The sequence below is a fragment of the Folsomia candida genome, unplaced genomic scaffold (assembly GCF_002217175.1).
Source record: "Folsomia candida strain VU population unplaced genomic scaffold, ASM221717v1 Fcan01_Sc002, whole genome shotgun sequence".
NCBI classification, from domain to species: domain Eukaryota; kingdom Metazoa; phylum Arthropoda; class Collembola; order Entomobryomorpha; family Isotomidae; genus Folsomia; species Folsomia candida.
Window position 1 is genome coordinate 4,455,080 of NW_019091194.1, and position 15,195 is coordinate 4,470,274.

General features: G+C 36.2%; 2 protein-coding genes and 1 long non-coding RNA gene across 8 annotated transcripts in view; 2 read left to right on the plus strand and 1 right to left on the minus strand.

Moving 5' to 3' along the window:
* Positions 1 to 45: 45 nt before the first annotated feature.
* Positions 46 to 6,217, plus strand: LOC110844002 (DNA polymerase alpha catalytic subunit). The gene is made up of 14 exons (XM_022090082.2): positions 46 to 335; positions 645 to 747; positions 825 to 1,648; positions 1,728 to 1,892; positions 1,970 to 2,143; positions 2,217 to 2,399; positions 2,502 to 2,712; positions 2,792 to 3,039; positions 3,109 to 3,412; positions 3,507 to 4,064; positions 4,178 to 5,208; positions 5,295 to 5,423; positions 5,505 to 5,712; positions 5,795 to 6,217. The coding sequence occupies exons 1-14, from the start codon at positions 189 to 191 to the stop codon at positions 6,016 to 6,018; spliced, it is 4,509 nt and encodes a 1,502-aa protein (XP_021945774.1). The 5' UTR covers positions 46 to 188; the 3' UTR covers positions 6,019 to 6,217.
* A 901-nt stretch (positions 6,218 to 7,118) lies between these two features.
* LOC118434463 lies at positions 7,119 to 8,384 on the plus strand. Its single transcript, XR_004834042.1, has 2 exons — positions 7,119 to 7,768; positions 7,844 to 8,384. It is a non-coding gene; the product is annotated as an uncharacterized LOC118434463 (long non-coding RNA).
* LOC110842811 (peripheral plasma membrane protein CASK) overlaps positions 8,113 to 15,195 on the minus strand; it is a 37,877-nt gene continuing 30,794 nt past the window's right edge. For 3 of the 6 annotated variants that reach the window (XM_035848058.1, XM_035848059.1, XM_035848060.1), the window contains exons 16-35: positions 14,994 to 15,045; positions 14,833 to 14,913; positions 14,500 to 14,538; positions 14,395 to 14,424; positions 13,995 to 14,030; positions 13,890 to 13,919; positions 12,982 to 13,024; positions 12,841 to 12,912; positions 12,731 to 12,766; positions 12,413 to 12,653; positions 12,256 to 12,345; positions 12,150 to 12,178; positions 11,824 to 11,855; positions 11,555 to 11,737; positions 11,366 to 11,432; positions 11,231 to 11,273; positions 11,103 to 11,143; positions 10,990 to 11,018; positions 10,682 to 10,830; positions 8,113 to 10,599 (exon numbers count right to left, since the gene is read on the minus strand). In XM_035848058.1, coding sequence (XP_035703951.1) covers positions 10,569 to 10,599; positions 10,682 to 10,830; positions 10,990 to 11,018; positions 11,103 to 11,143; positions 11,231 to 11,273; positions 11,366 to 11,432; positions 11,555 to 11,737; positions 11,824 to 11,855; positions 12,150 to 12,178; positions 12,256 to 12,345; positions 12,413 to 12,653; positions 12,731 to 12,766; positions 12,841 to 12,912; positions 12,982 to 13,024; positions 13,890 to 13,919; positions 13,995 to 14,030; positions 14,395 to 14,424; positions 14,500 to 14,538; positions 14,833 to 14,913; positions 14,994 to 15,045 — 1,354 coding nt within the window. In that variant the 3' untranslated portion in view covers positions 8,113 to 10,568. The remainder of the gene's footprint in view (positions 10,600 to 10,681; positions 10,831 to 10,989; positions 11,019 to 11,102; positions 11,144 to 11,230; positions 11,274 to 11,365; positions 11,433 to 11,554; positions 11,738 to 11,823; positions 11,856 to 12,149; positions 12,179 to 12,255; positions 12,346 to 12,412; positions 12,654 to 12,730; positions 12,767 to 12,840; positions 12,913 to 12,981; positions 13,025 to 13,889; positions 13,920 to 13,994; positions 14,031 to 14,394; positions 14,425 to 14,499; positions 14,539 to 14,832; positions 14,914 to 14,993; positions 15,046 to 15,195) is intronic. The other 3 variants (XM_035848061.1, XM_022088633.2, XM_035848062.1) reach the window with 3 other exon arrangements.

Below are 15,195 nucleotides of genomic sequence, written 5' to 3' on the forward strand. Positions count from 1 at the left end.
CATGCTCCATGCCCCGTTCCCTGCATAAATGGCAAATGGATATGAGAATTGAGCGGGCGAGGGAACGCGACCCCATCCAAATAATAACATTCTCTTCTTCTCTTTCTTACCTGGTTTTCTTTTTTGCAATTATTTTGTTTTTTGGAAAATTTTGTTAAAAATTTTGTCGAAGATTTTGCCGAGTCAGGATGAGTGACGTGGACGATGATACCGTCGAAGACGACAGTATTGCGTCGCGGAGGTCGAGGAGGTCTCGGGGCGATAAGGGAGGCAGACTTGCGGCCTTGGAAAGGTTGAAAAATACGAGGAAGGGTGGCGTGAAGAATAAGTATGAGGTGGGTGTGGTTTGGTTTATTTTGCTAGTGTGATTTGGTATTATTGGGGTAGAGTAATTAATTGATTGTTTAATTAAGAATTGTTTTGAAAGTTCACTTGATAAATTATTGATTTGACGTCAATTAAAGACGGTAATAGTAATGGCTTAGATAGGATGTAAACTGTTGAAACATGCCATGTAGCTTATTTGTAGTGAAATGTTAAGTTAGAGCTACCTTCTTTAGTCTTAATCATTGTTACCTGTATCTCATGGTCATATAAATCAGTATAATAAATATTATTATTATTATTATTATTATTATTATTAGGTGAAAGAGTTGGAGAATGTGTACGACGTCGTGGACGAGGACACTTACTCGAGGAAGGTGAACGATCGATTGAAAGATGATTGGATAGTGGATGACGGGACAGGTGATAAGCATACTTTATTGAATTGTGCAAGATGAATAGATTGAGTAATAATGGATTTGTTCGTTGTTTGTTTATAGGTTACTGTGAAACTGGACATGAATTATTTGATGATGACCTCATCGATGAGGCTGGTTATGCTGGGTCATCCAAGAGGAAGAATAAAGCGCCCAATAAGTCGAAAAAGCCGACAAAGGAGGAACGACAGAATCAAAAGTCTAATTTCCTCTCCGTTCGAGACATGTTGACAAACATGCCAGCCAAGAGGAAGCGAGACACAGAGGAAAGCTCTGCTGCCGCTGGTGGGGCAGATGAATTGCTGGGGGATATGTTAATGGAGTTAAATGAAGAGAAAACGGCCAAGAAGGTGAAACCAGATGAGAGGCAGGGAGTCAAATTGTTATCCGTCTTAACAAACATGCCCATGAAACGGAGGCGAGATGGGACTGACCCTGAAACTTCTTTCTCATCCTCCGAGGCGAATCATTCCCTCGAAGATATTTTACAACATGTAGAAAAGAGGGCGAAACCTGCTAGTTCTTTTGAGAAATTCTCCAAAAACAAAAAGTCAGAACCAAGCGGATACCAGGAGATTACAGAGTATTCTTATCGGACACAAATGGAAACTGATGGATTTGAAGCGACTGAGCCTTCGTTAGACGCAGTCAAAGTAAAAATTGAAAAAGAAGACGTTGAGGAAACTTCCGTTGCGACCACCAGTTTCCGAGATAATGACATTGTTAAAGTAGAACCCGCAGAAAAAGAGGAAAAACCCAAGCACAGTTTGACCACGACAATGCATGACATAATTGAAAATGCAAAAGCATCTACAACAACAACCACTAGCCAAATCGAGTCATCAAATGTGGAATGCATGACTATAGATGAAACGGGAAATAAGCAGGTAAATAAATAAACTGCATTAATCCCGTTTATATTACCATCATTAAATGAGTGACAAAATATACTTAATTTTCCTGCAGGTCCTAAACTTTTATTGGTTTGACATTTACGAAGAGCCCAGAAATCCTGGTGTCTTGTATTTATTTGGAAAAGTCAGCCAAGAAGGAGCAGTGGGAGGATTTGTCAGTTGCTGCATAGCAATTCAAAATGTCCAACGTTGTGTGTACATACTTCCTCGTTCAGAGGTATATATTATAAGTTATTAATGCAAGCCTAATGCGTATCGTTAACTGACTACTATTTAATAATACTTTATTAATAGATGCGAGATGACCCTGAGAAAGACGTCACATTTCGTGATGTGTCTGCTGAGATCGAAGAACGTTTTAAAAAATTACACATACTCCAGTTTAGAGCACGAACAGTAGAGAAAAAATACTGCTTCAGTGAAGAAAATGTGCCTAAAGTTTCAGAATACATGGAAATTTTTTATCCCGTTAGTGCCATTACCCTGTGATTTGTAAAAATTGTATTAATTGGTTTTCTAATTCGTTTAATCTGTTTTCCAGGGCACGTTGCCTGCATTGCCAGAGGACTTTCAAGGAAATACATTTTCTCGTGCATTTGGAACACGATCTTCAATGCTGGAGAACTTTTTGTTGAAGAATAAGCTGAAAGGCCCTTGTTGGTTACAGATTGTAAGCCCTATCAAAGTAGAATTAGGACAGCAACAGTCATGGTGCAAAATGGAGGTACATATCCACTATTTACAGACTAAACACACTTTTAGATAATGAGTTTTCAAGCGTATGCGAAATGCAAGTTATGTCTAATTTCTTGATTGGATATTACAGTTTAATTGTGACGTTGGAGGAGTTAAAATTCATCCTCAGAAAGACTCAATGGAAATCCCACCATTTGTGGTCGCATCGATAAACATGAGTTCAATTAACGACCCCAAAACAAAGAAGGATTGCATCATTTCTGCGTCTGTGGTTGTAAATCGAGTGTTTAAAATGCAATCTTTTCTTACAACTGAAGGTTTATTCCATGAATCATTTTGTTGTAAGTGAAATCATCTAATAGTTATCTCCTTAATGGCAATACTGCATTTTATAACTATTTAAACTTTTATGGTTTTCAGTGCTAAATAGACCTCCAGGAGAAATATGGCCATTTGACGTGGATCGAGTACTTTCAAAATTCACAACCAAAATGGATTCTGAGCGAAGCATGTTGGCATGCCTGCTAGCTAAACTGTCACAATTTGATCCAGATATTTATGTCGGCCACGATTTGAATTTGGACTTGCTTCTTCTCCAACTATGGAATCACAAGGTTCCTCATTGGTCACGTATTGGGCGTTTGAAGCGATCCTCGCAGCCTCAAAAGGTAGTAAAAATAACTACTTTGTTTTTGGAGTATGTAACTAACACTATATTTCTTTGATATTATTGCCAGGGTGGAAAATTGCCCGACTCCAGATCAGCCGTGGCTGGAAGATTGGTTTGCGACGTACAGATATCAGCGAAGGAACTAATAAGAGCCCGATCGTACGACTTAGCCAGTCTTGCTTCACAAGTTCTTGGTCTGAATGAAGATCAAATCACTGCATACACTGGGACAGAGTTGCGTAGTCTTTTCGAATCGTCTGATGGAATTCAACATCTTGCAGCATGGGGAATGTCTTTAAGCATTTTGAATCTGAGGCTAATGAACGAACTTCAAGTAATGCCACTCGCCCTTCAAATAACAACAATTGCTGGTACGTTTGCTCAAGTTGATAAATGTAGTCTCATCTCTATTTTCAACTTGTAAAAATTGATAAAGTTTATAAAAACACTGATTGCTTGTTATAGGTAACACCTTGGCCCGTACGTTGATGGGAGGTCGTTCGGAAAGAAATGAGTTTCTTTTATTGCACGCTTTTTACAACAAGGATTACATTGTTCCTGATAAGCAATACAAAAAGAAATTTAAGCGCGAGGATGACGAAGAAGGAGGAGCTGGTGGAGAGGACAAAAATAATAGCGGAAAATCAAATGGTCCTGCTTACGTCGGAGGCTTGGTCTTAGAGCCAAAGAAAGGATTCTACGACAATTTCATCGTTCTCATGGACTTCCTTTCCCTGTATCCATCGATTATCCAAGAATTTAATATTTGTTTTACGACAACCACTACAGAAGATCACACGGACTATAGGGAAAGGGGTATTCTTCCCGAGGAGATTAGAAAACTTGTCGAAAGTCGAAGAGAAGTAAAGAAATTGATGCAAGCGGAAAATGTCTCCCACGACTTGAAACGCCAGTATGACATTCGACAGAAAGCTTTGAAACTCACTGCAAATTCCATGTATGGGTGTCTAGGATTTGGACATTCGAGATTCTATGCCCAAAACCTTGCTGCTCTTATTACAGGTAACAATATAGAGAGCGCACAAATTGGACAGAAAATGATTCATTAATTAGATTAACTAATCTTTATACATTTAAATTTGTATATATTTTATTATTTATTTTTCGTTCTTTAGGAAAAGGACGGGAGATTTTAATGAAGACGAAACTTGCTGTTGAAGCACTAGGGTTTGAAGTCATTTATGGAGATACCGACTCGTTGATGATCAACACAAATACTCAAGAAATTGAAGCAGTGTATAAAATTGGAAACAAAATTAGGACAGAAATCAACCGCATGTATAAACTTCTCGAGCTGGAAATTGACGGCGTGTTCAGATTTTTATTACTCCTGAAAAAGAAGAAATACGCTGCACTTACATACAGCGTTAAAAAGAATGGACAAGTTGAAACAGCGATGGAATTGAAAGGTTTGGATATTGTTCGTCGTGATTGGGCTCCAGTGGCAGCAGTAACTGCTCGTGCAATTTTAGATGAAATAATGACTGAACAAGCATTGGACGATAAAATTTTTAAAATTGTAAAGATTTTGAATGATAAAGCAGAAGAACTAAAAGCCGGACATGTTCCCTTGAAAGACCTGCTCATCACAAAACAATTAGCTAAAAACCCAGAAGATTATAAAGACCGTCAAGGATTATATCATGTCACCGTTGCCAAACGTTTAAATCAAACTGGAAAGCTACCCAAAAAGTTCAAGAATGGAGACACTGTTCCCTATGTATTCTGCACCGATGGCATTGCTCATCATCCTGTAGAGTTATTGGAAAGTAAAGCGCCACCGAAAGTCGAAGTAGCGAAAGTTGAAAATAATAATGAAAACGGCGGTACCGCATCCATTAAGCAGGAAATAACTGCATTGGAACCTGACGCAAAATATTATTTAGCACAACAACTGCATCCTGTTGTTTCTCGTATTTGCGAGCCGATTCCTGGTCTGGATGCAGCTCGTATTGCAGAATCACTAGGAATGGACCCCTCGTCCTACAAGAGAAGGCATGTTGTAGACCGCAGCCAGGATGACATTGGACTTGGCGAAATAACCGAAGCAGAAAAATATCGAGATTGTGCTCGGTTTAAATTTCCATGTGTTAAGGATTCGTGCCGTCATGAAATCGTTATCGAAGCTCCGTTTGTTGAAATACAAGTAAGCCAATCATATAAATAAATTATTTAATTGCATAGAAGTGAGTACATTTTATTAATATTTTTATGTCTTGTACGAATCTGTAGAACAAATGGATATCCAGTCTCAATAAGATATGCCCGGGATGCTCCTCCATTTCCCCAATTTCTTATATGCCCCACGTACTCAACAGCTTGGTCTTATTTATGCGAAAGTTTATTGAGAAATATTATCAGGTGGGTTTATAGGGGAGAAGGATTATCTGTAAATTGTTGTCTTTCCAGACACATAAATCTTTTTTATTGGAATTTATGCAGGGTTGGTTCGTATGTGAAGATCCTGCATGTCCGAACCGAGTACGAGGAGTAAATCTGCACCTAGAACGAGGTTACATGGTCTGTCCATGCAAACAAGGAGTTATGTTCCGGGAGTATACAGAAGCAGATCTGTATAAACAATTGAACTACTTGCTGTACGTCTTTGATGTAAAAAAGCACAAAGAGGCTTTGCCCACGGTCGAAAGATGTAAGTAATATTATCATGTACGACATTGCGTCATCAACGTCTTGATGACGTAGTTATTCAAATGTATTTTTTATAATTCCAGCAAAATTAAATCCTGAGATGGCATTCGCAGAGAAACAATTCGAGAAACTTTCAACATTAGTCCAAAATCAATTAAATCAGTCCGCATACTCGGAAATTTGTTTAGAAGATTTGTTTATGGATCTAATTCCAAAATTCAAGCATTTATTCCACGATAAAAGGGGAAAACAAAAACCACCCACAACGTCAGAAATTCCTCCTACCAGTTCTAAGAAGAAAAAATGAATTGTTTTAACGAATGTTTTATTTATGTGTTGCGTGAGCTAACTTTAACGTTGATTAAGAAATTATGTATGCATGCAGATACTATTGTTGATATATTTCAATTTCGAATATTTATTTATAGCGACAGTGAGTAATGTAATTTTGTGTGATATGCATTTCAGAATGAATAAAATCAGAAAATACTGAAACCACTTAATAAGGCCAAGGAAAGTCCACGGTTGCTTGACAATAAGAATCTTAGCACTGTAATAACTTGTCGCAACATGGTTAGAAATGTAAAGTTGTCAAGCAAGATTATTTGACACTTTATCAATCTATAAGGTTACGACAAATGGCCGAGTTACAAAATAAATTTTCATTTTTAGAAAACTAAAAATTGTTGAAAATGTCATTGGTTACAGTTGGAAATGTAATTTTCAGTCCAAGTGCTTATGGAACCGTCATGTCCGTCCGTCTGTCCGTTCGATCATTTTACGATAACTTTCGTTAAACTCGTCCTAGCGACTTTAAATTTGGTATGTGTAGTATGTGGCAAATGAGGAGTTAAATTTGAAGATGGGTGAAATCGATTAAGTGGTTGACCGGTGGTGGTCATCTGGGTGGGTGGAGTATTTCAAAATCTGAAAATTGGCATTGAGATTGCTAATGGTGTCTAATTGAAGAATATGAATTTAAATTGGGAAAATTTTCGACTGGAGGGACCCGATACCATACCGATTGTTGAAAATTATCCAATCGAGCTGAAATTAGTGCAGAGATTGCTAATGGTCCCTGATGAAAAAATATGAATTAATATGTGGAGGGACCTTTAAGGGGGTGACCCATATCGATTTTTAAAAATTGTATTAAAAAGATGAAATTCGCTCCAGACACTCGTAGAAGACTGAAATTTGGCATGACCCCGCGGGGGTAGACCAGATTGAAAAATATGAAGTAAATATTAAGATTTTTTCCACAGAGATTTAACAAGGTGACCCACATTGCTTTTTATATTGGTAGAATAAAAATGAAATTCTGTATCATAGGTAAGGGCACATCAGACTAAAGAATATGAAAATGAATATTTTTGTGGGCCCAGCCCAGAAAAGTCTCAGAAGACTGAGACCCGTATTGGTTTTAAAATTGGTCAATGAGCTGAAATTTTGCATGCTGGATTATGGGAACATTTTTGCCGATTACGAATAGTAGTTGGTGCAGGTCGTCTGACTAAAATTTAGAAGCTGACACTGACCCTGACTCGGGCTAAATAAAGGCTGCACGCTGCAGATTTCAAATTTAATTCTCGAAATAGTAGCCTCGAGATTTTTTGCTTAAAAAATCAAGCTAAAAATTAAGATGATTTCATCTTTAAGAATCAAGTCTCTATGTCTGCCCTTTCAAAAGTTATTAAAGGTCAAAGTCGTTGGTACACAGGCCCAGGGGACGTGTACCAACGATTAAAAAAATAATTATTTTATTTGTAACTCCACCATTTGTCGCAACCGTTAAAAGAGCCAAGAGTTACCTAGATACTAAATGTCAAGCAATCGTGGTTGTCAAGCAATATTGGCCCCTACCGTTGTCAGGCGAACAGTCTGGTCACTAAACAATTCATGATTTGAAGATGGCTTTATAAAAAACTGCATTTTTGGCGAGGGTGCATAAAAACCGGACCAACTCGTCTTCATCATGCCTCCCCCACCCAAAAAGAAAAAGAAGGGGAAACGGAAGAAGAAGCAACCCCGTTGTCCCATTAAACGACGAAAGAAGCGTAAGATGAAAGCCAGAGTGTTTAATTAAATGATCTGCCCTTCATCCCTCTAATTTTTATCATGCATTATTTTAGCCCTGAAACGAAAATGTTCCGACGTATTGGATCCAACTGCAGTATTAAACTCGTACTTTGTCTGCCACGGACTCACAGATATGTTAAAATTCCGGAAATTCACCTGGAAGAAGAAAAAGAAGGGGACTTGATCCTATTGGGAGGGACGCTATGTAAACATTTGACATTTTCAAGGAGCAACAACACCAAATTATCAGTACTAAGGAACTTTGTTAACCGAATGTGAGACCACCTTAATAAATGCATAGCAAGTACACATATCATGATCGTCATTTTTAGCATCTACAAAAAAGATTTCCTGTTTATTGAGTCTCCATATTGTAATATTAATTGCAGTAATTTCAAAATCTCTCTTAAAATGTGCTTCATATAATAACTTTACCAGTTTTGTCTCTTATACAGACACATCATATACAGAGTAGACTTTAGATTACAATAATGCTTAAATCTAGAGTTAGTTTATTATTACTATGTTTTCTTTCTTCCACCACCACAAGTTTTGGTTTTTGTTATTCGTTTTATTTTGAATTGAGTAAATTCATCGGTTCCATGAAACGGAAAAGTATAATTAGTTATTACATTATACACTAACACTCCTTTCTCGGCATCCTTTTCGGCAAATTAGTGAATTTAGCTAAAACCAAACTTTTAAATAAGTATATTAACTAAAATAATCCAACTTAACTAATATAGCCATTTGTTTCACTTTTGCATTTTGGTATTGGTAGTTTTCTTGGGCTTTTCTAAAAATTAAGTGTACGTAATACTGTGGATTTGCTAAGTTATGGGCAACATAAAGATATAACAACATGTATAAAATATTTTGATTGCAAACATGTATTAAATCAGCTATAATGACAATGAAAATAATGACCTTCATTAGGAACATATAATTTGCATCAGTCACTATAAATATAATAAAAATTGCCACTCCAAATTGAATCAAATTATCGACTAGCTTCACTATTATAAGGCATACACATTATCATTAAAGTAATCTTTGGACTTGATTAAGCAACTTACTACGCATTCGATATTCAAAACTTGATGGAAGGTGGTGTTTCATTTTGTTGATAAAAGGGAAACACGTCTGCAACTTTAATTAAGATTGAAATTAGCAAACAAAATTTCATAGAAATTAATGTACATTTACATCAAAGAATATTAAAAAGGAATATTTTAACAGAACGTAGATTTATAGAGCTCAAATTGTGCATCTCATTTCATTTCAGATGTTGTACATTATGATTTCACGGAATTTCAGGAATGGAGGTGTGGCATAGTTGGTAGTGGAATCAATGTTTTTTGTAAGATTACATAATTTTTTCCGACTTAGGTATTTGGTTTTTTAGAGTTTTTTTCAATAAAGTAACAACGAGTAAGAGAGGGGTATAGTAAAAGTGTATAATTAACTAAGTTTTTTAACCAATCATGTCATTTTAATTTAGGTTGAAGTATGTATTTGTATAATTTGTTATTACATAATTATATGTTGTGTAGGCTATGTCAAAAATGTCAAAACATATTTCAATAGACACTCATGCGAGTATGAGACTATTGATATTAATTATTGTTGCAGCATGTTCGTTTTTTAATTAGTAGGTCAAAATGTTTCGATTATTTGCCTATTAATCTTTTTCGTTTAATCCTTATAGGTCACCATTTCCCTTCTTCTTCTTAATTAAACTAATATATAATGACTTATGTTGAGCATGAAGTTTAAACGTTATTATAATCAATCGCCACATTTTAAACAAACAACACCTACGTACCTCTGACTGACACCATCAAAAAATAAAAGATAAAAATGTAGTTTTTTTCTTTGTGTAGATCTCATGGAATGATGGAGGAGAGTCACCGAATAAGAGTTCCTTCCTTCTTCAGAGTTCAGGGTTATATGTAAACAGCTACTGGAGGATATTATAGTATATTAAATTGGATATAAAATGACCCGTCCTTTTAATTTTTTGGTGTTGTTGGTTAAGTCAAACTTCTTACTTCTTTCTGCTTCTTGAATAACTCATTTCAATAATGATTTATCCAATTTCTAACAGCATGGCATCAAATATATAATTTTCTGAATTTGTAACTGCGATGTAAGTAGTAAATGTTAACTCTGTTAATACGTTAATTGTCAAAGTGTAATAGTAGTAGTTAGTAGTTAATTGTGTAATTGCAATAGAAATGGTAGAATTACTATATAGTTTTAACAAGTAGTACGTTAAATATGGTTCATCACGCTGTTGCTGCTTCAAATACTAAGTATTCAAATAAGTCGAATATGCTCGATTCGTGATCAGCCATTCTACACTCTACGCTTTAAAATTTTCCAATTCTTGTCTAAACGGAGATTTTTTGTATTAAAAACTCATTCTGTAAGAAAATCGAACGACAACCCTGGTCTCGTGTCAATAAAGACGAAATTTCGCATGTGAAAAATGGTTTTCATATTTGAAATTTCTTTACACATACGCCGGGTGGGAGAGGTAACAAGAAGGGTTTGTGATGAGGTGGAGTGGAGGTTGTACATATGGATAATGTGTGTACATATATAAGTAGAGTCAGGAGGACCAGGAGGAGTGGTGATGAGATGAGAAGACTATCAAGGAAATTTTTTTCAACCACAATAATTGATGAAATCCGAAGCGATGAAACAAATTAAACGTCATTGTCGTGGCATTCCTATTGGCTTGGTGGATTATCATTCTCTCAGAAGCACATTTGGTCAATATACCCAAGAAACAGGTACCCATTGTCTAAAAACCACAATTCATTCAATTAAATTCCACCCTTTAATAATATGTACATGTATTGATAATCAAAGATTGTGCTACTCACGCTTGAGTGTGAATTTTCTCCATTGTGGTTTCCAAAATTGAAATAGTTTCTTCAATGTCATTATTCACGATGACCATGTCAAACAAATGGCCGTAGGCTTTTCGCAGCATCTCTGACTCTCTCACCAATCGTTCTAAACTTCCATCAAACTGAAAACATTGAAAAAATACAGTGGTAAAATACATGAAGTAAATTAAAGTGTTTGTTGTAATGATCTCTCTGCATTTCAACATATTTGTTTGAGCAGTGCGATTTGCATCACAAGTTCTCACTGGCATTCAACATGCTTAGAAATGTTTAAAACTTACATCTGCAACAGTATTGAGCGCAGGGGCAGCTAAGTTGAAAAAATACGAAATTAAAGACTTTCTCTACTTTCCCACTCATGTCGCAATCTGTATATTTGGGACCGAAAACTTACCAATAAAGACGACAAAGGGAGCAAATTCGGAGCAGCGCAGACTGAAAATAATTATACAATAAGAATAAGGCTTATTTTTTAGTCGAATCTAAATCCTAGCCATAAATTAGAGTTGTGTAATAACATACATTTTCAGTGCCTGAGGTTCAACATCTAATATAGCTATCAGTCCTGCAATAAAAATGTAAATTAAAGAAATCATTTCGTATGATCATTCAGAGCGAAAATTAGTAAGTAGAAGTAATAGAAATTAGCCAACATACCTTCAGAGTGAATCCGTCGAATCGTCGCTAATTTTGTGCCATACATTGCTTCATCATGTGTGCCATACTGTGAAATAAAAATAGATAGTTAATAAGACATTATTGAGCAATAAACTATATCATAAAGAAATGGGCGACTTTTTGGTAATTGGATAAAATTGATTCTCAACTTATGGAAATCGTCATTACCTCAAGGTACTCATTAGCTGCAATATCATTCATCATTTTCTGATGAGTTACAAAATAGTAGTTTCTCCCATCCTCCTCATCTGGTCTCGGGGGTCTCGTCGTGTGAGGAATTGGGTACGCGTATAAGTCGGGATGTCGAGAAATCAGACAATTTTTGATGTGTCTTCTTCCCACTCCATGTGCCTAAAAAAGACATCATTTAATTTGCGAATAGTCCACATATTTTCCAGGGCTTGGTTCAAAAGTTAAAGTTGGATGGTTATACTTACCCCGAGTAGTACCAAACTTTTTCTACGAAAGGCTGTAATAAACCAAAAAGAAATAACATTACCCAACTATCATATGAGCATAAAATTAAAAAGTTTTCTCCTCATAAATTGCGATTTAGATAGTTGGATGGAGGATTCGCTGAGGTGTGAATAAAACGGACACGAAAGGAAAGGATTCCTGATAATATGATAATACTAATAATAATACTAATAATATTCAAAACTTTCTCTCTCGTCAACTCAGCAATATCTGTACTCGCATGTATGCATATAATTCGTGTAATAAAGTGTCTCATTACAAATAATTGGGCATGATGAAATCTTACATGGTAGGCGAACTACTTCTTCGTACGTGCTGAAATAAAAATTAACGTTAATAAATACTTTATATGATTTTGGGTATAGAATTTGAATAATATTTGTTTTCAATACCTTAACTCGAGCGAATCGAAAATCGCATTGTGCTTGGCAGAATACTTATCCTTCTTATCTTGCTTTTTCTTTTTCCCGAAAAGGCTGCAACTATTTAATTAATGAAATAAGTTTAACAACTGAATTTAGCAATAATATTTAACAATCAAACTCTTACCTAATTTTATCATCACCGTTGCTTCCACTGGGGTCGAAATTTAATAAACTGTTTACCCCGTTATTACTAGAATGCTTATTTTTTCCAAGTGTTCCACCACCACCCGATTTTCCGCTGGCAGCTTGAATTGTTCTTTTCTCCTGCAACTCAGGTGAAGGTATTAGCCCAGCCGTGTGACCAAGCGAAGCACCTGAAGATGTGGAGGATGTCGATGAGGCCGATGTGGCTAAAAGTGTCATGACTATGATTTTATCATTATGATTATTCAAAGATCCACATTTTCAACATTATATTTCACAACAATGACCACATACGTACCTGGCGTGTCCAATCTCGCTTGCCACCAGTGGGGGTCTAACAGAGGGCACGCAAAACATCACATAACCATGAACAACCCTAATTAAAATATTGGTTGCAGTGTTACTCACCATCCTTGGAAATAACTTGCAATATGTCTCCAATTTTGAAAGAAATTCCAGCTTGTGCACAAGGGATCAGGTCTAAAAGTGGACAAAACAATAAGTTTCAGGAGCTCTAACTATGTAAGCTTGCAAAGTAATAAACCTTACCATCATCCAATGGGTCGTAGTCGAACAGGGCTCGCACAAAAATCTGGATACAACACGAATCAAATTAATATTTTCTCAACCATACTCAAAACTTAAATCCTATTCATACATGTGACAAAAATGCTTTCTACTACATACACATATTCAAACTAATCGAAAATGTGGTGTCGTTATGATTCAAACTATCGATAAACATCCAAGCCTGTATTAAACCGGAGTCGGACTCTTTGAATCTATGGTTGGTCTTCCCTCCAATAAATGATTGTAAAGTGTGTGAAGGGGGGGGGGGGTTCTTATTTCATCAACATTTTTATGTATCGGACAAAAATACGATTTGAATGCAGATTCAATGAGTTCCACTCCGGTTTTAATAACTGTGTAGGCGGAGAAGGCGTGTGGGAGTGAAATAAAAAATACGTGTACTTTATGCATGTGTGTCTGGTAGATACACATACACGAGGTTCATACATGGGTAACTGTTGTGGGATCATCAAATAATCATGCATCATTTTATTAGAGATGTCAATGGATAAAAACTGATATTTGATTACTTTCTCCGCAGTAAAATGATATGGGGAAAGTATGCGAGGGTTGCTGTAGGAGTGAGTGGACGCGTACATAAAATATGTACATACTGAATGTATGCATACTGGTTAATACGGTTTACGGTACGTGCTGCAAAAGCAAACTAAGGTGTTGGTGACACAATGGTTGGTATGTTGTATAGCAATATAAGATATTATGATTAGCAAAGTAATATTATACAGATATGATATGACACACAATAAGTGCTGTAAAAATTGCTGTATATATGCAAATTGACATTCTACATTCCAGTCTTCATTCACAAGCACATCGAGCGAGAGGTTCACTGGAGTTTGTGATAGTTTTTTTTATTATCAACTTACTAAAACTGGTTCGGGGTTTCGGCGGAATAACTGAAATTAAGTAATTTGCAATTATTATTAAAAAGTGGAAATGATAGGGATCACTAAATTCTATTCCGTTTGTACCACGGATGAAGTTGGGACGTTACGAGTCCGGAATAGCTATGAAATTAATGCACATAAGAAATGAGTTTTTTTCTTTATATAAATATGACACTAGCTTTCCATCCACACATTAATAACTTGAGAGTTAATGCTATGCTTTCTCTAAATTAGGATGGGTTAAATTGCATTTTTCTCGACACTTGGCTGGGGTTCATATGTTTGAGAGACATATTTTTGAACATTGTTTACGAAACGAATTTCAAAACTTCAAAATACTTCTTCTTCATGAGTAAGTTTAAGCCGTGTCCATAATTTATGGCGATGTACGAAGAAAGAGTGCACGTCTCTGACCAGAATTTACGATGGCAGTGAAAGTGTACGCGCAAATAATGTAACAAATAAATTATTTCCATTGTCTTACCTCACATGGCGGTGGATTACTCCTGTACGACTGTAATTGAAATGCAATTAAACACAAGTAAGTAAAAAGAAAATTCCTTGTAGAGAAAAATATTTCTTTACATACCGGAACTATTTTGAAAGTGACCGATCCACGGGCGTCTCTCTGAAATACATACGAATGAACAAAGATCAATTCCAAATTCTCGAGTACCACAGTCTCCAAGGTCCATCCGAGAAAAAAAGGACATCAAATACTTTAAGTGGGGAAGGGCTTAGTGATCGCTTAGTAGGAGCAGTAAATATCTCGCTGGAAGAACCCACTACTGAACTAGTCCATTAACTCAAGTCCATTAACGACATCAATCGATTGCACAACAGGTTCAGATAAAAACGTCCTCACGTCTTTTATCTTAAAAGGAACTATAAAGTCTTGTCACAAAATAAATAGAGTACGTACCAGCATAGTCTGCAACTGATCAACAGTTTGATTGTACACTGGACATCCATTAATTTCTCTAATCTCATCTCCAACATGGAGCTGGAAATATCATGACATGAAACATTCAACATGACATCAAACACTAGTCACTTATTTTTCCGATCTCCACTATTACTTACCGTGGCTTGGCGATGAATCATTCCACCGTGAAGTATCCTCGCGACGAGAACACTGCAAAGACAGGACGGCATAATTAGCACGTTCGAATTTAAGCTCTTTACAGAGGTGAGTAGCTGATCAGACATTATGAACAAATTGGGCGATTATTATAACGCCTTAGGTTATTTTTTTGATGTATTCTCAAGTCTTCCGACAAACTAG

What these genes read in the sequence shown, in the direction of transcription:
- LOC110844002 (XM_022090082.2), top strand. Translation starts at nt 189, where the DNA reads ATGAGTGACGTGGACGATGATACCGTCGAAGACGACAGTATTGCGTCG. An exon ending in ATGAAACGGGAAATAAGCAG is followed by an intron (nt 1,649 to 1,727) that starts GTAAATAAATAA and finishes ATTTTCCTGCAG; the next exon opens with GTCCTAAACTTTTATTGGTT. An exon ending in CTCCGTTTGTTGAAATACAA is followed by an intron (nt 5,209 to 5,294) that starts GTAAGCCAATCA and finishes ACGAATCTGTAG; the next exon opens with AACAAATGGATATCCAGTCT.